The sequence below is a fragment of the Eucyclogobius newberryi genome, unplaced genomic scaffold (assembly GCF_026437365.1).
Source record: "Eucyclogobius newberryi isolate DKJ021-1_F unplaced genomic scaffold, fEucNew1.0.hap1 SCAF_7, whole genome shotgun sequence".
NCBI lineage: Eukaryota > Metazoa > Chordata > Actinopteri > Gobiiformes > Gobiidae > Eucyclogobius > Eucyclogobius newberryi.
The window spans coordinates 6,865,813-6,888,215 of record NW_027316389.1 but is presented as its reverse complement, the minus strand read 5'-3'; the positions used below and the strand labels follow the sequence as shown (position 1 = coordinate 6,888,215).

The 22,403-nt window shown below is 43.2% G+C and overlaps 1 protein-coding gene across 2 annotated transcripts in view; it reads left to right on the top strand.

Moving 5' to 3' along the window:
- Window positions 1–3,287: 3,287 nt before the first annotated feature.
- sin3aa (SIN3 transcription regulator family member Aa) overlaps window positions 3,288–22,403 on the top strand; it is a 30,881-nt gene continuing 11,765 nt past the window's right edge. Inside the window, exons 1-13 of one of the 2 annotated variants that reach the window (XM_072434623.1) lie at window positions 3,288–3,308; window positions 9,324–9,543; window positions 10,512–10,697; window positions 10,854–10,960; window positions 11,506–11,836; window positions 12,938–13,201; window positions 14,455–14,607; window positions 15,170–15,325; window positions 16,274–16,363; window positions 17,854–17,972; window positions 18,954–19,164; window positions 20,577–20,693; window positions 22,160–22,398. In XM_072434623.1, the coding sequence (XP_072290724.1) occupies window positions 9,355–9,543; window positions 10,512–10,697; window positions 10,854–10,960; window positions 11,506–11,836; window positions 12,938–13,201; window positions 14,455–14,607; window positions 15,170–15,325; window positions 16,274–16,363; window positions 17,854–17,972; window positions 18,954–19,164; window positions 20,577–20,693; window positions 22,160–22,398 (2,162 nt within the window). In that variant the 5' untranslated portion in view covers window positions 3,288–3,308; window positions 9,324–9,354. Of the gene's footprint in view, window positions 3,309–6,830; window positions 6,854–9,323; window positions 9,544–10,511; window positions 10,698–10,853; window positions 10,961–11,505; window positions 11,837–12,937; window positions 13,202–14,454; window positions 14,608–15,169; window positions 15,326–16,273; window positions 16,364–17,853; window positions 17,973–18,953; window positions 19,165–20,576; window positions 20,694–22,159; window positions 22,399–22,403 lie in introns of those variants that run through there. The other variant, XM_072434621.1, reaches the window with a different exon arrangement.

Here is a 22,403-nt window from a genome sequence, read left to right as displayed (position 1 = left end):
TTTTTACTTTTTACGACTTTTTTGTGGCATGAACAATCACAATTACGGATCAGTCTAACGCTCTTTGACATCTGCGCCATACGGAGTTCTTGCTTTGCCCGTAGGTTCCGCAGTAGAGCGTTCAAAATAATAATCCACAGTATCTCCATGGAAACGGGACGAGTCAAAGTGTCGGAATCGCGTCGGTGACGAACGCTCGAACAGAAAACACGCGAATTGAACTGAATAACCCGATACGTCTAGCGTTCTGTGGCAAAGTGACTGCTGTGATCGCCATGGAGACGAGCAGGTGGCGGAAAGTTACGCGATGCATCTTTACAGCGTCGGCGATCCGTAAATGCCGTTTTAATTCGTCAAAACTCGGATCGCGTTAAAATGACGGCGTGTTTTTGGGCGAAAATGGCGCCGATCCTCGCTCCCTTTAACGGCGGTTTTCCACGCCGGGCTTATACCTTCTGCGCTGTGTTGTTTTTCCTGAATAAACGTCGGTAAAAGTGGCGTTAAATCCCGTCGTCTGTACGTAACGCGTCCGGTGTCTTCGCCTCGTGTTCTGTCGCCGAGTGAGAAAATTCTCCACTACAAAATTCATATTGAATTTGCCGTTAGTGAAGCGTTAGCGAGTCTGCCGCGGAATAACCTTATTTTGTCCGTCCGACGATGGACGCGACGCCCTATTTTTATTTTTCTATTCCGAGTTTCTTAAATTTACAAGCTTATACAGTTATTTACATTCATTTTATATGTTTTGGTATAACCTATTGTTTTAGTCACGATGTTCAATCAAGTTATACTCTATTAAATACAAACTTTGTGAAGGTGAACTGTTGTCCGTGTGCTTTTTATCATGGCAGAAAAACACATTGTATTGTCCGTAAAAAAATTTAAAAATCACTAAACGAACCTTTGCTTCAGCCTCAGGTCCGGCGTTATGTAAAATAAATAAAATTCATTATAAACTATGATTAAAATAAAGGCAACAACTAAAAAACATTTAGCCTGTACTTTTATTTCAGAGTTGACCCTTTATTTGTTCCAGAATGTGGAAAGTTTTGAAAAAAATTAACGTTTATTTTATTTTTCAGCTCGTCAAACTAAACTCTGATCTTACATTGACTTATTATTAACTTGTAACGGTTCTTTATGTGCACATCATCAGAAAAACGTCATATATTTGGACATGACGTTTCAAAAAACCCTTTTCATTCAGGCTAGTTTTCTCTTCGTAGCATGAGTGTCGTTCTTCCTTTGCATCGGGTTTACTCTGGTTATAAGTGGTAAAAAAAAAACATGAAATTAAGTTTTAAGATGAGATAAAATAAGATAATCCTTTATTGTCCACACATGGGGGAATTTCATTGTTGCAACGCAGTTAGAGACAGAGGAACTTGTACGAAGTTTAAAAAAAGTTTGAAAAACACTCTCAATAGAAGAACTCTTATAAACAAAAACTCCTATAGACAAAACCTCCCATTTCCCAACAAGGGATGGAGAGGAAAAATCTAAATAAAATATAATATATAAAATAAAATAAAAACGGCGTAAGACAAGTTTTTTGTGTAAATGGAAGCAGGAGTGAAGCTGCAGTTGGAGGTTTGGACCGACAGTGGATTGAAAAAGGAGTTGCTCAAATCTGAAAATAATTAAACAAAAAAAAAAATCATGTATTCAGGGCCTTAAAGTAGCCTAAAATAAACTAAATGTAGTTTAAGTGGAATGAGTATACGCGACATATCGCTGCGATTCAGACGACGTCACGACATTCTATATTTATTTATACATTTAATACAGATGTGGGGCGGCTGAGGTTAATGTTCAAATTTAATAAAACAAAGTGAATTCAGTCTATTTCATGGCAAAGTAAAATGTGATCAACAGGATAAGTATAAGGGTTATTAGAAAAAGCTTCAGTTGTAGTCATCTGGACTCAGTTAGAAAAAATAGACGTTTCGACTCTCATCCAAGAGTCATTGTCAATAAAAGAATTTAGATCGAGAACTCCGATATTAATACTGTTCTGTGGTAAGACCCGCCCATTGGGAGGAGCCTTCCTGAAGTAGAAAGAGTTGTTTGTTTCAACAGAAACTCCCCCCTTGTATCTACCGAGCCTATTCAGAATCTTAATGGGCTATTAGAAACCTCTTTGTCTTTGTGAGACCCTGGCTCAACCACCCTGAGTACCTGATTAGCATCTAAATGTCCTGGTCCTGGTCCTCTACCTTTCCAGGGGTTCAGTATTCCATTATAGATACCAGGAAGATTGAATCTTAGCCCTCCATTTCTGTTTAAAGAAGGTCTTTCTTTTTTAACAAAAATAGCTTCCTTGACTCCTCTTTCAAACCATCTTTTCTCCTGCTTAAAACCTTCAACTCTTTCTACTTCAGGAAGGCTCCTCCCAATGGGCGGGTCTTACCACAGAACAGCATTAATATCGGAGTTCTCGATCTAAATTCTTTTATTGACAATGACTCTTGGATGAGAGTCGAAACGTCTATTTTTTCAAACTGAGTCCAGATGACTACAACTGAAGCTTTTTCTACTATGGAACACGCCTGGACGAATGAGGGATTACACCGACAAAGGGTTATTGTATTTATTTCTATTATATGCATATCTGTAGGGTACTTTTGTATTTGTTGATTTGTTTAATTTGACTGAAAATAAATCTGTTGCAGCTTTTTTAATAAATATTTTTACATTCTCAGGAGATTGATGGTCATTTTTTTTAATCAGGTGACCCTCAAAATGATGTCCAGTGTTGGAATGTCTGTAAAAGGGGCTAAAGTGTGGAGTGCCAGTGGGGGGCGCTGCAGAGGCTGAAGAGAAGAAATAAGTTTAAGAGAAGTTTAGCGCTAAAACTTAAACGGCCCCAAACAAGGAAATATCACTTTATATTCTTATACTAGACGTTTATCGCTTTCTGATGTGAATTTTTATAGTTTCAAATTGTAGACAACACTCAATATTTTATTTTTTCATATCTCCAAAATGTGTAACATTGTCCATTTTTTCGACGTACATCCCACCGCTGCTTTGACCCGCTGAGGCCCCCCCGCGGTTACGGCCCTGTCTTAAGCATAAACCACTTTAATCTTCATAAATCGTGACTTTCCACATCTTCAGAACACAAATCCTGCCTCAAACACGCTCGTCTCTCACCTTTGACCCGCGCTTGTCCTCCGCGATTTTCCCGCGTTACATTCAAAGTAACGTGACGCGTCCCGCAGCGCGCGCCAATGCCCGCGGAGGGGGGCGTCTCCCAACTATTTTGTTACAAACACGAATCCCGGAGTAAAGGAGTCTTTTCCCCGGTACGTGACAGCTCTTTTCAACTCTATAACCGCCGCGTTCCCAGCGCGCGCCGCGTCTCCCGTTGACTTCGGCGCCGCTCGCGAACTGACGGAGGCGTTTTCCGCGTCGTCAACAGCGCGAGCTCCGACGCGTGAAGGGGGCTCCGCGCTGCGTGTTGCGTGCGGGGCGGCAAACCGGGGGTCTTTTGTCGGTAACATTTCGCGTCGTGGAGCGCGGAGCGTTTCGTTGCCGTGTGCCGCGTTGCGCTTGTTTTGAGCGCGGGGCCGTGTAAACGCGGCGTGGCGGCGGGATGAAGGGGGAGGGATCGTTGTTGTGCTCCGGGGGGCGGACGTGTCGGGACAGACATTTTACCCCCGCGTCAGAACGGGGTAAACAAAGAATGCGCGTCCCCCCCCCCCGCCGCGGTGCGTTCGCGTTTTGCGGTTGCGTGTTGTCGCTCGGTCGCGGCTTGGCGTGGGCTTCCGCGGCGCGCGCACTCGCCTCCGGTTCCCCGTCCCCGTTTGACTTTGGCATTGTTTGTTAAGGGCAAACCGGGACCCCGCGCGCTCCGCTCCGCCGCACGGACAGAAGCGTTATGATCGCGTTATGTCGGTGTTACGGAGGTGGGAGCGGCGCGGGCTCCTTCCTGCCCCGCACTGCGATGTCTCGTGATTTTTGGTTTAATTATATATATTTCTTTTGCGATGTAACGACGCTCGAAAGCGGTCGGGACACTGCTCGTGCGCGGGACAAGGCGGTGTGTTCACGGAGCAAACATGGTCGCTCGGAGAGAAGGGGAAAGCCGCGGGGGAACGCGGCTCGGGAGCGGCTCTGGAGCGGGGTCCGTGCCCGCGGCTCTGAGGCGGAATCCCGGGCTCTGCCGCTGGTCCGGCTCCGCCTCTCGTGGGCGGGCCTTTAGCGCGGAAGCTCCGCCTTTTCTGGGTTTGGAATAAAGACTTGGGCGAGTGATTGGTCGCTGCGTGTTGAAGGGGGCGTGGAGAAAGGTGATGTGTCACGTGTCCAGGAAGTAGCAGCAGCGTGGAGATGTTTTTATTTTTTTTATTGACACAAGGATGTTTTACAGAAACATATGTCAATCAAAATGCCTGCGAATAATTTAGCGTAATACAGCAAAAAGAAAAGACAACAACGAAACACAGAAACGAGTTATAATTATTAATAATAATAATAATGATAATAAAACACTTATGGATACAGCAGTTTGCCAGTAAAAGAAAGTTAGTCCTAAACCTGGACTAGAACAGGACTAAACCTGGACTAGACCTGGACTAAACCTGGACTAGATCAGGACTAAACCTGGACTAGACCTGGACTAAACCTGGACTAGATCAGGACTAAACCTGGACTAGACCTGGACTAAACCTGAACTAGATCAGGACTAAACTAGATCAGGACTAAACCTGGACTAGACCTGGACTAGATCAGGACTAAACCTGGACTAGATCAGGACTAAACTAGATCAGGACTAAACCTGGACTAGACCTGGACTAGATCAGGACTAAACCTGGACTAGACCTGGACTAGATCAGGACTAAACCTGGACTAGACCTGGACTAAACCTGGACTAGATCAGGACTAAACCTGGACTAGACCTGGACTAAACCTGAACTAGATCAGGACTAAACTAGATCAGGACTAAACCTGGACTAGACCTGGACTAGATCAGGACTAAACCTGGACTAGATCAGGACTAAACCTGGACTAGATCAGGACTAAACTAGATCAGGACTAAACCTGGACTAGACCTGGACTAGATCAGGACTAAACCTGGACTAGACCTGGACTAGATCAGGACTAAACCTGGACTAGACCTGGACTAGATCAGGACTAAACCTGGACTAGACCTGGACTAGACCTGGACTAGATCAGGACTAAACCTGGACTAGATCAGGACTAAACCTGGACTAGATCAGGACTAAACCTGGACTAAACCTGGACTAGATCAGGACTAAACCTGGACTAGATCAGGACTAAACCTGGACTAAACCTGGACTAGATCAGGACTAAACCTGGACTAGATCAGGACTAAACCTGGACTAAACCTGGACTAGATCAGGACTAAACCTGGACTAGATCAGGACTAAACTAGATCAGGACTAAACCTGGACTAGAACAAGACTAAACCAGGACTAGAACAGGATCAAACCAAGTCAGCACTAAAATGGACAAAAATGTGTGCATTTGAAAGTCTGTAACGAGCTCAGCAGAAATGAAGTCTGAATTATCTGTAAACGAGGACGTTTGTTGTGTTGTAACGGCAGAACACAGACTCTGAATCAAACACTTTTCGTTTATGAAAGCGGACACTCACTGGCCAGTCAAAAGCGGATGAATAATCAGATAACCCGCGTGCAGAAGAGAAATCTGATTAGCTAAAACGCCCGGCGACATGTGTCTTTTAGAGTTACTGTATTTAAGAAGACAAAGTACAGTGATTAACATTTTGATTTGTTTAATTTTTTGCCCTGTTTTGCATAACGCCAAAACCTGCACAGAAAGAAATCAGATTACCCATATCATCGCATCAGACGTGTCAAATCTGATTATTATATGATTTTTGGTCCGTTAAATATTATTTGAATGACATGTAAACGGCACAATCTGATATAAGATAAGATAATCCTTTGTAAATACAGAAGGGCAAAGATCAGGAAGAAATCCGATGTTTTTGCTGTTTACGTGTCATTTTAATAATCTTATAACCCCAAAAATGTGATTGAGTGTAACCGCGGCCAGTGGCTATATGTTTACGTCCACCCCAAAATCTGACTATGATCTGATTTCTTGACCTTTAAGATTATTTAAATTACATGCAAATTTCCGAATGGGATCAGAGAGACATTGATCAGGAGGAAAACATATTTAATCGCATCAGATTGAGCTGTTTACACGTCATTTTAATAATCTTATAACCCCAAAAATGTGATTGCGTGCACATGTAACCGCGGCCAGTGGCTTTACGTTTACGTGCGCACCAAAATCTGACTATGATCTGATTTCTGGACCTTTTAATCGCATCAGATTTAGCTCTTTTACGTAATTTTAATCATCTTCCAACTCAACTATCAACTCAACCATAATCAGATTCGAGTTGCGATGGTAACCGCGGCCGCTGTTTACGTGACATTTCAATAACCCGACAACGCCAGAAATCGGATAACGATGAGACTTTGGGTGACCCGCGGTCCGCGCTCCAACTCAAAATGGGTGTGCGGGACTTCAGTGGGATTACGCCGCGTGATTGACAGCTCCAACCACCAATCCCGCGCCGTCGAACTCAAACCGTCCAATGAGCGGCGGGCGCGGGCGGGCTCGCGCAGAGGCCACGCCCCTCACGGCTAACCGTACGGGGAGATTGTTTTCCTCCCGTGTCCGAAGCAGCTCGCGCTTCCTACGGCGTTCAAATGTCGGCGTAAACTCATCACCTCCGCCGCGCGAAACGTCTTGCAACCGACGCGTCCGGTTCCGCTCCCCCAGGGACTGTTACCGACGCCGCGGACCTCGATCGTCGGTGTGTTCGCGCTCCGTTCCGCGGGAGAGAGGGGTGAGTTCACGGGGGGAGATTTCATTCAGCAACACCGAACACGGAGCCGCTCGCGCTGACCGATCGGGACGCCGCGTTGTGCCGAACACGTCGCCCGTAACGTGCCCCGAGCGCGCGCCGTGTGCGTGTTTTCGGTCCGGCGGCGGAGCGTGCGGGAATCGCGAGCGTTAGCCTTTAGCTGCATGTGCTTCGAGGCTAATCGCGGACAGCGGCGAGGGCGTGATAATAACGCTAGAGACGTCACCGGAGCGCTGTTGCCGTGGTGACAGCGGCGGCCATTTTGTAATTGTAAGCGGCGGGATTCTAGTAGGAAATTATGTATAAACAGCGCCGGATTGACACGTAAAAGTGCATTTGTGGTGTCAGTAATGTATCTAATAAATGTATATAACATGTAATATGGCTGTCGTTGAGTTACAATCATGTATATTCATCTTTTTCACGTAATTAATCATGAGAAATTGTGCTGCAGCTCCAATAATCTATTTGATAAAAGTTGTAATAAATGTGCTAATGTGTAAATTAAAGTGTCAAATGTACGTTTACTTTACGTCCATATGTCACTGTACCATATGGACTATTCGTGGGCTTCAGAATGAGAATTTAGCACTGTTGTCATAGCGATTGACATTTAAAACTAAGTACTTCGTATTCTGAATGGGACAAAGTAGTTTCCAAACTGTTTTCACCCATGAATTGATAATATTTACTCGGTTTACTTACCATAAAAAGGACCTCGATATATACATTTCTTAAAGTTTCCACATGTGCATTGGATAAAGTAGTACTATACAACGTGTATTTATTAAAGTATTGAATGGGAAAACGACAATAACACTGAGTCTCCATGGCGACGGTGCCTCTAGCGTTCTTTTGCGCATCAGCGGCTGTTGTTTACATTAGCTTGCGCCGCGCGAGCGTCAAAACAACAGCGCAAAACCCTTTAAAAGCCTTTTGCACACGCGCGTTTGTGAAAGTATCAGCGTCCCGCAAATACAAAACGCAAGTCTTGTAAAACTGTTGCGTGAATAAAACGTTAGACGCGGGTTTCTGACGCGTTCGCCGCACGTTAAATGGCGGGCGGGCTGAGGCTCGCTCTCGAACCGCTACGTGAAATCGAGGCCGCGGCTTTCGCGAGGCCTCAGAGCAACATTTAGCCGCTGAAACGAGCTAAAAACGTCTCGTGCGCGGGTTTATTAGCGCAGACGCGGCTTAAAACACGCTCAAAGTGCGTTTCGACAGGGGTGAAGTTGGGTTTATGCGGGTTTATGTCGCTGGTTTGCGGCGGTTTGGCAGCGAGCGTTTAGCTTCGCCGTCGGGAAGCTAAACGCGGGCTAAACACGTCGGGATTTCGGGGTCGATTCCCAGTGACGGCACGCGACGCGATGCTTTTCACGCGCCGTCCCTCCGTTATTGTTTTGTTTTTGTGGCATGGTTTGAAGTGACGGGAGTTCGCGGCTGGCGTCGTGGGGAAGTTGTGAATGGCGAAGCTCTCTCCGCACGTAACCCACGCACGTAAAACTCACGCGCGGCACCTGTTTGCGTCGAGGCGGTGACGTAACGCGCCGCGGAGTGTCTGATTGGCGGAAAAGTCCCACGGCCCGGCCCCCTTTTCTGTCAGCTGGGTTTGAGTTTCCAACGAGGAAAACAAAGACGCGCGGACCGTGTTTTTTTATAGATTAAAAGTCTGTAAAATAAAATAAATACATAAATAACATTCTAAATGGAAGAATGGTGCGATTTCAGTGCGGAAAGTGGGGATTAGCCGCAGAATATCGGGAACGATGACAAATCTACGCGGGTTTTGCAAATGTAAAGTAGTGGGACGCACGTGAGTGACGTCAGAGCCCGGTTTAAAGACACTTACGTTTGTATTTTTACTTTATTTGTTTATTTGATTGGGGATTATGAGAGTCAATTAGCATTTTACATCTACTAGCTAAATGATTACAGAAATGTTGACCCCCACAATATTTTTTATATAATTTGATTTATTTACTTCCACAATTTATACTATTTTTATTAAACTCAAATCAATATTTTAGGCAAGAATATATACATTTTTCCATCCTTTTACAGAGTTTACCTTGCTTGAATTAATCTTTTAAGTTTATTATTTTATTCATGCAAAACAAACCATTAAACAAGCTGTATATTTTGATTTGCTTTATTTTGATTTGAGATTTGTTATGTTTGTCACACTTTTTATACTTATTTAAACAACAATATTAACTACATCATTATGCATACTCAAATGTAATGTAAAATAATCCATTGCTTGATGAATTATATCAATAAAGTAAAGTGTTTTTAAGTCTTCTATCACCAATTCCCTGTGTTTTTGTTGTTGGGTTGTTTGTTTTTTGCCGTATACTCCTGTAGACTTTTCTTTTAATTCTCTTTCAAATATGACGTCGTGTTCCAACTATTGAACCGATCACATGACTAAAGCACATTTCGTCCGCCGCAGGTCTGACCGTTCTCACGAGCATGAGTTCACGATGAAGCGGCGGTTGGAGGATCAGGAAACGGTTTTTGCGTCTCAGCAGAGGCGCCTCGCTGGAAACGCAGAGGCCTTCCAGCACCGCGCCCTCGCCCCGGCCCCGCCCGCCCCGGCCGTCTATGAAGCGCTGTCCGAAAACATGCAGCCCACCGCCGGAGTGCAGTACTCCGTCCCCCAGGGATACCAGGTAACCGCGGCGCCGGCGTGTGTGAAGAATAAAGCGTTCGGATTTAGGTTTAGTTCATTAATGCTGAATATTTACATAGTCACATCACAAAAACGTCAAATTCAAGCAGAAGTCTTGGTCCAGTCGTGATACTTGAAAATTAATCTTTTAAAGTCCCTCTGAAGTTTCTCCTGTTTTTCTAATTCTGACTTAGTTTGGTGGTGTAGAACCTGTGGTAAATATTTGTCATAGTTTTACTTCAGTTAAGCTGCAGTTTGTGAAGAAAATTAGAAAAATAAAAGTTTAAAATGACAGGAAGTTGAGCTGAATCCCTCTGTGATGTCATCAGTGTGTGACACAGAGACACTTTACACAGAAACACTTTTCTGACAGTTTAAACCATCGTTCGACAAAATAAAGGTGTTTTATGGTATTATTGTGCATCAGATCAGAACTGTTGTGTCATTTATGTGGATTGTGGCTCTTGTTTACAGTCTGGTTGCTAGGTAACAGCTGTGGAATCACCTCTACCTCTGTCATATTTGTGTCCAACCAAGAAGTACAATTATAAACTTCACACAAACGGGCAAAACATTTAGTCAAATCTGAAACATAATTGCTAAAGTGTTGTATTTCCGCTGATGCTAACTTATGTGGAGCGAAACGAGGCTAGCGCTCGTTAGCAACAGCTGTTTCCTGTTTATCGACGCAAAGTGTCAAGACCGAAAGTATGACAGTGTTAATGCATCAAACATCAGCCAAAAAGTAAGATTTACTCAGGAAAAAGATGAGGATGAACCAGCAATAGCAACACAATAATCTTTTGGCGAATCGCTGAGCTCGCTTTATGATTACAAAGTCTTAATTTAGACGCAGTTAAAGACTTCATGCATTAAGAAAACATTAGTTAAGTTTGGGGCGACGTCAGCTGCACGACCTCCACCCGTTCGACACTTTTCCCCGCCCCCCTAATCTCGCTCTCGCCGCAGGTCCCCGCGGCGGCCCAGAACAGTGGCGGACACGGCCACGCCCCGAGTCCCGCCGTGCACAGTGTGTCCCACCACCACGGCCCCGCGGTCCAGCCCCACGGCCCCGCCCTGATCTCGGGCCACAGCCACCTGGCCGCGCCCCCCCAGGCCTCGGTGCAGGGCCAGCAGCAGTTTCAGAGGCTCAAGGTCAGTCTGAGGCGCGGCGTGAGCAGATGGCGCCCTCCACAGCACGTTTATACTTTCAAATGACATAGATGTGTGATTCTTGTAAAGGATGAAAAGGAACATGCTCACGGGAGGATTCTGAAGTTTAATTTGTGTGTTTTGCTTTCTCTGCTGAAGGTGGAAGATGCTTTGTCCTACTTGGACCAAGTGAAGCTGCAGTTTGGAAACCAGCCCCAGGTCTACAACGACTTCCTGGACATCATGAAAGAGTTCAAGTCTCAAAGGTGCGAAAGACCGTTACAGCTCTCTGGACTTTTGACACGTTAAAGTCAAATATGTACCGTATTTTCCGGAGAATAAGTTGCACCAGCCAAAAAATGCATAATAGAGAAGAAAATAAACATATAAGTTGCACTGGAGGATGAAATACGTTTGCAAGTGTGAAAATAACAAATCATATCACGTATAAGTCGCTCTAGAGTATAAGTATATAAGTATAAGTCGCACCCCGGCCAAAACTATGAAAAAACTGTATTTTTACTCAAGTAAATTGATTTTTTTCCGTGCTTTTGAAGGTCAAGAGAGTTCACGGCTCGATGTCTGGACCTATAAACACTTCTTTTATCAAACAACATCGCGATTATGACACAATAACTACACACAGTCTTTATTTGGAGGTCTTTTTAATAGAATAGAAGTTAAAAGTCACATTGTAGTGGCTTTTACCTGGTTAAGCAGTCATAAAACGTGTTGTACTTATTATATATTTGGCTCGTTGATGAATACTGTGGCGTCCTTCACTCACCGTTACCGTTTGTCGCCGCCGCAGCATCGACACCCCGGGGGTCATCAGCCGAGTGTCGCAGCTGTTCAAGGGTCACCCCGACCTCATCATGGGCTTCAACACGTTCCTGCCGCCCGGCTACAAGATCGAAGTCCAGACCAACGACCTGGTGAACGTGACCACGCCGGGGCAGATCCATCACATCACGCCGCACGGGATCTCGGTCCAGAACATCCCCATAGTGGGCGCCGTGGCAACGCAGCAGCCGGCCCCGCCCCCGGCCACCTCCGCCGCCGCCACAGCTGTCCCCACCTCCGCCGCCCTCGCTACAGCAGCGCCCGTCCTGAGCCAGCCCGTGCCCGCCAAGATCGGCAAGGTACAGGTTTATGACACAATTTAAACGATGAGAAGTGGGTTAAGATGAATTAATTAAAATAAATGAATAAATATGAATTTTGAAAAAAAACATTAAAATAAAAACAAAATAATAAGAAAAAATAAATTAATTAAATAAAATGGTAAGATAAAATAAATAAAATATTAATTACAAAAAATAAAAATAAATAGATAATAAATAGATAATAAATAAAATAAGATAAAATAAAACAATGAAAACAAATTAATTAAATAAAATTAAAAAATTAAAAATTATAATAATAAAAAATAAAATAAATAAAATAGTTCAAAGACTTTATAGCGGCGGTGCTGATTTCAGCCCGCTCCTTAAGGTTACGTTAAACCAAAAAGTAAAGTAGGGCTGGACGAAATGACCAAAAAAAACTTTGTCTGTCCCTCCAAACTCTGGTCCAAACCACAGCGGGTCGACTCTGCTAATCGGACCCTCGACGGACTGATGCGCGTCGAGTTCTGCACGTTGATCGATCTGGAAACGTTCTCGCTCCAAAGTGACGGGGAAGTTCAAACGAACGTGTCGCGCCGGTCAAAGGCGTCACAGCAGCGGAACACGCCGTAACAACAAATCAAACAGTTAAAAGCGGCGACATCTTTCACGTTCACAGATTCACCGCCGTCTGCGTTCCTGCTAAAATCTCCTGTTGACACATGTTTGTTTGGTTCTTTCAAGCGTAGGAGGTAAAGATGATCAGGTTAATCGATAATAATTTATAAGAATAAGAAGCAAACATGTATAATCTTGACCATTTTAGAAGCAAAATTATGTATTTTTGTTCAATATACAGCCCAAAAAACAGACCTAAATGTAAAGAACTTTATTCAATCCATCTCTTTTTGTCACATTACCTTTATTTTGTCTGTCAGAAAGTAGATTTTTATAAAACCGCTGACAGAGCGCGAGAATGAAAGAAAATTAAGGATTTCACTTTTGTTTAGTCACAGTTCCAATAATCGTGAATAATTGTTAACCGTGATGTTTTTTCTCTCAATAATCGTAACACTAACATTTGATATCGTGACTTCCCTATTCGGGTGCTTCACCTTTGACCTCTGCCCGTTTCAGCCCCTTCAGCCTCCAGCGCTGACCCCGAGCGGTCAGAGTAATCCGTCCATCCCGGCGTACAGCTCGCCCCGCTCGCCGCCCATGCAGCTGCACTCTGCCCTGAGCGGGACCCCGCCCACCGGCCCGCCCACCGGCCCGCCCCTGCAGAACAACCAGCCCGTGGAGTTCAACCACGCCATCAACTACGTCAACAAGATCAAGAACCGCTTCCAGGGACAGCCCGACATTTACAAGGCCTTCCTGGAGATCCTGCACACGTACCAGGTGAGCGCACACTTACCAGCGCACATGTACCAGGTGAGCGCGCACGTACCAGGTGAGCGCGCACGTACCAGGTGAGCGCGCACGTACCAGGTGAGCGCGCACGTACCAGGTGAGCGCGCACGTACCAGCACGCACGTACCAGGTGAACGCACACGTACCAAGTGAACGCGCACGTACCAGCGCACATGCTCCAGGGGAACGCGCACGCTGCAGGTGAACGCGCACGCTGCAGGTGAACGCGCACGCTGCAGGTGAACGCGCACGCTGCAGGTGAACGCGCACGCTGCAGGTGAACGCGCACGCTGCAGGTGAACGCGCACGCTGCAGGTGAACGCGCACGCTGCAGGTGAACGCGCACGCCGCGCACGCTGCAGGTGAACGCGCACGCCGCGCACGCACCAGGTGAATGCGCACGCACCAGGTGAATGCGCACGCACCAGGTGAATGCGCACGCACCAGGTGAATGCGCACGCACCAGGTGAATGCGCACGCACCAGGTGAATGCGCACGCACCAGGTGAATGCGCACGCACCAGGTGAACGCGCACACCGCGCACGCTGCAGGTGAACGCGCACACCGCGCACGCTGCAGGTGAACGCGCACGCACCAGGTGAACGCGCACGTACCAGGTGAACGCACACGCTGCAGGTGAACGCGCACGTACCAGGTGAACGCACACGCTGCAGGTGAACGCGCACGTACCAGCGCACAGGCTCCGACTTTTGAAAATATACTTATCCTACTCAGAGTAAGCCTCGCCCACCGGGCGGGGCCTCCATATGAACAAGTAGGATAAGTGTCCGAGGTCTCAGACTAGGTCCACAGATTGAGAATGACTCTTAGATGAGTCAAAACGTCCAGATTAAAATCTATTTATTATAAGTTATAATTATCTGGACTTAACGGGCTCAACGACACAAAGAAAGCAGCATTATTAAATAAAGAGATAACATCAATAATAGACTTAATTCTCTATCCAGAAGTCTTCAGTCGGTTTATTTGAACCTTTTAGTGTTCAAAATGTATCAAAGAAATCTCATTGTATAAAAATAATCCTTTGGAAAAAAAATGCTGACTTAAAAATAATAATCAGTTGCAGCACTATAATCGGCCTATTTATAAGTCAAATTCATTTTGAAGTTTGCAGTGCCCTAAATGTGAAGTAATCTACATATATGCTGCTTTATGACTAAATACTTCACCTTTATCTCTTCAGAGGCCACATGCAGTATTACAATCTTTTGTCTCCACAGAAGGAGCAGCGGAACGCCAAGGAGGCCGGCGGGAACTACACCCCAGCGCTGACCGAGCAGGAGGTCTACGCTCAGGTGGCCCGGCTCTTTAAAAACCAGGAGGATCTGCTCTCGGAGTTCGGACAGTTCCTCCCCGACGCCAACAGCTCCGTGGTAAGGCCAACGTACCGACGTAGACTTTTAAATGTGACTTATGGCGGGTTTTGACGATTTTATTTGGTGTGTTTATACGTGTTGTACATATAAATTAAAGTTTTACACCGATCGAGCAGGTATTTGTGGAGAAAATGTTGAAAAAAACTGTAGAAAGGACGTGACAGGAAGTGACATCACACCAGGGACACTCACTCAGTCAAAGTTTATGCAGAAATTACACACACGTTTTTTTGTTTGACATTAATTCAACAAAATAAAGTCGCTGTCATATATTATTATTTGTCAAATAAAAAAAAAAACTGACATTAGATGAGTTTTGGCCCAGTGTTTGCTGGGTAATTTCCTAGTGCGATGTCATCAATTACAAACGGGAAGTGAAATTTATAAACTAAAAAAATGTGCTATTCTGTGATAACATTTTTATAATTTTTAGCAACATTCAAAATATCTTAACTGCATTTTAGTTCAATGAGTCGTCCGTCCTGCAGGGGGCGCTTTAACGATGGAGGTTTTTCTACAGATACCACAGTAATTGTCCGTGTCTTCTCTGTCTGAACAGCTGTTGAGTAAAACCTCGGCAGAGAAGGCCGACTCCGTCCGTAACGACCACGGCGGAACCGCCAAGAAACTGCTGCTCAACAACAAGCAGCGGCCCAACCAGAACGGCTGCCAGATCCGGCGCCATCCGTCCGCCGGCGCCACTCCCCCCGTCAAGGTCTGGCCTCGCCGCTCGTGCCACGGACGCGTAGATTTACTTTTACTTGAGTCAGTCAGTCCGAGTAACAGTAACGCTCTCTTACTTGAGTCACGTCAATACAACTGTGTGCTGAGACCTTGTGTGCATCTTAAACTGTTGAGTGGTGGCGCCATCTACTGGCTGCGAGGGGGAATTACAGTTTGCAGCGTTGGAAATGGGCAGAGATCCAAATGTCTTCTTTTCTTTTTTAGTTCTAAAACATGCCAAACTTAAGGTGCTCAAGAGCAAGTTTAAGGACTGATAACAGTAGAAAAACAACATCATATTTACCTTTTAATTTTAACCATTTTAACAGTTTAACTTAAATCCTCCCCTTATTGCATCATATTTACCCTTTAATTTTAACCATTTTAACAGTTTAACTTAAATCCCCCCTTATTGCATCATATTTCTCCTTTTATTTTAACCATTTTAACAGTTTAACTTAAATCCTCTCCTTATTGCATCATATTTACCTTTTAATTTTAACCATTTTAACTGTTCTTAACTCAAATCCTCTCCTTTTTATTGTGGAATAATTGTCAAAAATAAACTATTGCCAAGTCAATTTTATAAAGGAACAAAATGCAGAACTTTCATGGTTCTGTTCCTACACACTTTCCTCCGCCCACGTCCTCCTATTGGTCAGTATTTGTCGCGCTCCGAGTGAGTGACAGCTGGGTTAAACCAATCACAGTGAAGAAGCAGATGATTTTGTTAAAGACGATACAAAGTGTAGATGAATCCCGATCACATTTCCATCGCGAGCCTCGGAAACACTTATTGGAATTAAACTTGTATGACAATTAGCTCGAAAACACGATGCGATAAACGCCATGTTTTTGTACGAAGTTAGCGCAGAGTGTCCGTTTGTCTAACCGCCGTGCCTTTTGTGTCTGTCCCGGTGATGTTTCTGTGACGCTGCAGAAGAAGCCGAAGTTGCTGTCTCTAAAAGAAACCCCGGCGGGAGACGCGGGAAAACACGGCGTCGGCACCGAGTCGCTGTTCTTCGAGAAGGTGCGGATTAAATCGGGCACACAACGCACATCGTACATACGTCAAGGCGACATAATATTATGAATTAAATACAAAAATACTGTAATAAATGTAACAGTTCCATGATATTAATTATTTTCCTGCAATTTCTGGACTATAAGTCGCACCTTTTTTCATAGTTTTGGCCCGGGGTGTGACTTATACTTATATTTATACTTATATTATACTCCGGAGCGACTTATATGTGATATTATTTGTTATTTTCACACTTGCAACCGCATTTCATACTCCAGTGCGACTTATATATGTTAATGACGACATAAACAGAACTGGCCAAATTGGAGAAAAACCTGACAAAATGTTTGGTAAAATTTAAAACATTATCATATTCTCTTTGTTTTACTGAAAAGTGTCGTCTATTGTGTCACGTGGACTTTAAACGCTGCTGCAACACGACACGTTTTTGCCAAATATCAACATTTAAATCTATAACGCGACAGTTGAAAGAGCGACACCTGCGATAAAACGTGTCACAAACTACAACACGACGACGCTTACCGTATTTTCCTGATTATAAGTCGCACCTGCCAAACATGCATAATAGAGAAGAAAAAACATATATAAGTCGCACTGGAGTATAAGTCACATTTTTTGGGGAAATGTATTTGATAAAATCCAAGACCAAGAACAGACATTTCATCTTGAAATGCAGTTTAAAATAATAACAGATGAGAGAACATGGTGAATAGGTGTACGTATGCTAACGCTAACACCTTCAGCTACATGACGTATGCTAACGCTAACACCTTCAGCTACATGACGTATGCTAACGCTAACACCTTCAGCTACATGACGTATGCTAACGCTAACACCTTCAGCTACATGACGTATGCTAACGCTAACACCTTCAGCTACATGACGTATGCTAACGCTAACACCTTCAGCTACATGACGTATGCTAACGCTAACACCTTCAGCTACATGACGTATGCTAACGCTAACACCTTCAGCTACATGACGTATGCTAACGCTAACACCTTCAGCTACATGAGGCACAGACAGAACTGTGGTAAGTGTCTGGTATGTTAACGTAACATATGAACAGTTCTTCAGATAACTATAGCATAAAGAACATGCTAACAAGTTTAGCAAAGCATCAGTTTTACCCCAAATCACTAAATCCATTGAATTCTTCTTCCTCTGTGTCACTTCTAAACAACTCCACAAACTCCAGAGGAAGAGGAAGTGACGATTCTTCTTCTGCGTCGCTTAGAGCCTAGAGCGCCATCTTGTGGTGGTCAGTGTGAAAATAATGAATAATATCACATATAAGTCGCTCTGGAGTATAAGTCGCACCCCGGCCAAAACTATGAAAAAAGGTGCAACTTATAGTCCGGAAAATACGACACACTTTCTTTCCAACACCGCGCACGACTTTTCTGATACGTTTTTGAGCTGTTAACGTCTGACTTTCTGCTCGTTTCATGTTTGTTTCTGGCCGTTGTGTTCAGGTGCGTAAAGCCTTGCGGAGCGCCGAGGCCTACGACAACTTCCTGCGCTGTCTTCTCATTTTCAACCAGGAGGTGATTTCCAGAGCCGAGCTGGTGCAACTGGTGCTGCCGTTTTTAGGGTGAGCGTTTGAGCGTGTTCAGTGTTGTTGTTGTTGTTTGTGTGGCGCGTTTCAGTCCCGCGCACGACGACGGAAAAACAAAAAAACACTCGTCATTTTGAACGTCGAACCAATAGAATCAATCTGAACAATAAAATAATTATAAGCAATAATTTAGGTGAATGAAATCAAATAAATGGAAAAGTCCAAAGAAGAATAAAAATAGAAAAATAATAATAAAATGTAGTTGATAAAAGACAATACTCAAGACACAAGTTTACAAGACGCATTACAAGAATAAATATTTGTACATAATATATAATATAAAGCAGTACATATTTAGTTTTTTATTATATTTCTCTAAACACATATGTAATTGAAAATAACTTGAGTAAAAGTATTGGCTGCACATACATCACATTTATGCAAAAAGTTTATGTCAAACTCTAGATATTAGGGAAAATACTTGCTATTTGATACTGATATTGATACCGCAGTGGTAATAACATCTTAACTAAAATAACTATATATTTTTTGATGATGTATTATAATTTTCAACACAAAATACTAGTACTTTCTTGCAGTTTTGAAGTAGTTCTGATACTGTTCACGCTCAGTGTAAAACTGTTCAGGAAAGGTCAAATATTGTGTTTTTTAGTATTGATACTTGATCCTACAAATTAATATTTAATTTTGTTACTACCGTATTATCTGGAGTATAAGTCGCACCAGCCAAAAAATGCATAATAGAGAAGAAAAAAACATAAATGAGTTGCTCTGGAGTATAGGTATAAGTATAAATATAAGTATAAGTCGCACCCCGGGCCAAAACTATGAAAAAAGATGCGACCTATAGTCCGGAAAATACGGTAGTTTTAGTATCTAATTTTCAATACTTTCGACAACCAAAACGTAACGTAAAATCGGTCGAAATTTGTTGCCGAAAATGTGTGTTGTATTTTTGTTAACTCTCGTCCTTATTTTCCTTTTTGTGTTTTTTAGTAAATTCCCGGAGCTGTTCAACTGGTTCAAGAACTTCCTGGGCTACAGAGAGACGTCCCACATCGAGGCGTACCCCAAGGAGCGGGCCACGGAGGGCATCGCCATGGAGATAGACTACGCCTCCTGCAAGCGGCTGGGCTCCAGTTACAGGGCACTTCCCAAGAGTTACACGCAGCCCAAGTGCACAGGCCGCACCCCCCTGTGCAAAGAGGTGAGGAGCGTTGCCCCCGGATACAGGGTCCCCCCCCCTCAGACACTCGTAAACAACTCAGTTTGACATTTTCCCAGACTCGTGGAAATAGATCACAGACACACTTTCTGCATTATTTTGTTCTTATTGGCCTCTAAACAGGAGAACGTTTACTGTGGCAACTGGTGTTTCAGAACGGACTCGGTTCCATCTACTGGCAGCAGAGGGAATTACACATGTGAGAGTGATTTGAGGCGATGGACTGAAATGTCTCGGAGCCACGACACAGAGGGACAGACGTGTTTTTGACGCTCAGATCGGAGAGAACTTTCTAAACAGGATTCTTCAAACGAGTATAACTGAAGCTAAATGTTGCTCCGGGTGTGATTTTGACGAGGAACGACGTTAGAACAGGGTTAAAAGTGCAGAAAAAGTTATATTTTATGTAGTATGTGTCCTTTTTAGGAACATTTCTGCAGTCTAACACGTTCTACAACTGCATACTTATATCAGCATGGCGGCTAACTTGCTAATTTAGCTTTTTAAAATGTATTTTAAATTTTCTTTTTAATTCCCGCTGTTGCCAGTAGATGGCCCCCTAACACAGTATCCAGAAGAAGGAACACAGACTAATGCATGATTTGTATTTTCTAAATGTTGGAATTCTAAAACCATGAACGTGAAATGGATAAACAAATCTTGTATTCCAACTTTTTAATTAAAACCCACCATAAAATCACCATTCTCCACTGGATTTAGTTTTTAACATCTTTATTGTTACCGAACCAAAGAGAGAAGTGTTAATTACCCACTAGCTTTAGCTTTGGTGGGAAGACTTATTTTTCTTTTTAGTTTTTAGTTTGAAGTTGTAATGCAAAAAAGTAAACAAAAATTAGCATCGTTGGAATTTAGCCTTGGTGATTTTCATAAACTGTTCTAATACTGTTTTCCCCCATTTTTTGACAAAACCAGAGCGATGTCGTCTGCATCGAATAATAAAGTATTTTGAGGGACGTAAGCGTGAAATGAAGTTGTTCGAAAGCTTCAAAAATTGAAATTTGTGATTAATAACGAGGTGCTGGAGGAGATTTAACACTTACCGTATTTTCCGGACTATAAGTGGCACCGGTGTATAAGGGAAAAAAATGCATGATAGAGAAGAAAAAACATATACAAGTCGCACTGGAGTATAAGTGTGAAAATAACAAATAAAATCACTTATATTTATACTTAAATAAGTCGCACCCCAGCCAAAATTATGAAAAAAGGTGCGACTTATACTCCGGAAAATACGGTACTTCCTTTATTTTGAGTATTTCTTTAGTTCTATTTACCTCTCTGCTCACCATCTTTTACGTCCTGTAGCTAAAGTCGGATGAAGTGTATTATCATTTCTTTTGTCTTGATGTTGATGCTCTTTCTGCTTGCTCCAGGTCCTGAACGACACGTGGGTTTCTTTCCCGTCCTGGTCCGAAGACTCCACGTTTGTCACGTCCAAGAAGACGCAGTACGAGGAGCACATTTATCGATGCGAGGACGAGCGCTTTGAGGTCAGTGCGCGTCCGTTTGTGTCAAGAGGTCGTTCGGTCAGTCGGACGGTCGCGGGCGATTCGGGCGAGAACGTGATTGTGGCGGCTGCAAAAGGACAATCGGCACAATAATCGGCACAGTAATCGCCGGAGTAATCGCCATTTCAGTTCTATGCGTTCTCCAAGAAAGTCAAACTACATGTGAAGTACTTATTTATTCTGCAGTTTATGGGACAATATTGTTACTTTTTTATTTGTAAGTGTTTTTTTTTAAGTGTTTTTGACGCTCAGATTGAAGTATAAATGAAGCTAAATGTTGCTCCGGGTGTGATTTTGACGAGGAACAACTTTAGAACAGGGTTAAACGTGAAGAAAAAGTGATATTTTATGTTGTATGTGTCCTTTTTAGAAACATTTCTGGAGTCTAACACGTTATACAGCTGCATATTTATATTAGCATGCCGGCTAACTTGCTAAAATAGCTTCTTTTTCTTCTTTTGATTTTTAAATTCCCTGTGTAATTCCCGCTGTTGCCAGTAGATGGCACCCTGACACCGTATCCAGAAGAAGGAACACAGACTAATGCAATTTGATGTGTATTTTCTAAATGTTGGAATTTTAAAACATGAGCCTAATAATAACAATAATGTGTATTTTTTTGTTTTTTGTTTCACAAAGCTTTCAATCGCGTTTGGTCGGAATAATCGTAAAATCGCGACGTTTCTTGACTTAAAGTTGATATTGTGACATCTTTACTCTGCGTGGGTTTAATGGAAAATAAAACACGCCAAATGTTTCACAAAAAATATGTTAAAATAGCATTTATATTTCACTGTGATGTTGTCTCAAATTCCGTGGAGAACAAACTTGGACTTGGACACGACTGCAATTAATGAATGGAATGATTCATGATTTAACTCTCACTTTAGCCCTTTATAATTCTGCAATATCTATCCCTAAATTTCTACCTTTTGAAATTTTATAGACTATGACTAAAAAGATTATTTAGATTTTCTTTCACATTGAATTTGGATTTATTTATTTATTTAATCCACAGTATTTGATATTGAGTAAGTTATCAATTTAGGAACCAACCAAAAAAATACAACTACAAAAAAGATAAATAATGACAATTTTAAAAAATAGAAAAAAATGTTTATAAGCTTCATAAGTTTGACAAAAAAAACTAAAAAAAATTCGAGCTGGACATAGGGGTAATATACTGTATTTAAAATAATATCAAGAAGACAATTCATAAAATAAGATATATTTATTAAAGTTGGTCTGTTTAATGTAAATAAAATCAGAAACTTGCTGTGTTTTTATTTTTTTTTTGAACACAGAACAACAAAAACAACAGAGCAACAACAACATAAATATAAATAAATAAAAACGCAAAGGTTTTTTTAATGTTTTAAATGTAACGTCTTTGTATTTTTTCAATACTTAAACCTTGACTGTTCCCCCCTGGTTCCCCCCTCGTGCAGCTGGACGTGGTGCTGGAGACGAACCTGGCGACCGTGCGCGTCCTTGAGGCGGTGCAGAGGAAGCTGTCGAGGATGTCGGCCGAGGAGCAGGCCAAGTTCAGGCTGGACAACACTCTGGGCGGCTCATCCGAGGTCGTCCACCGGAAGGCCATCCAGAGGATATACGGGGACAAGACGCCGGACATCATCGACGGACTCAAGAAGAACCCGGCGGCGTCCGTGCCCATCGTGTTGAAGAGGTGCG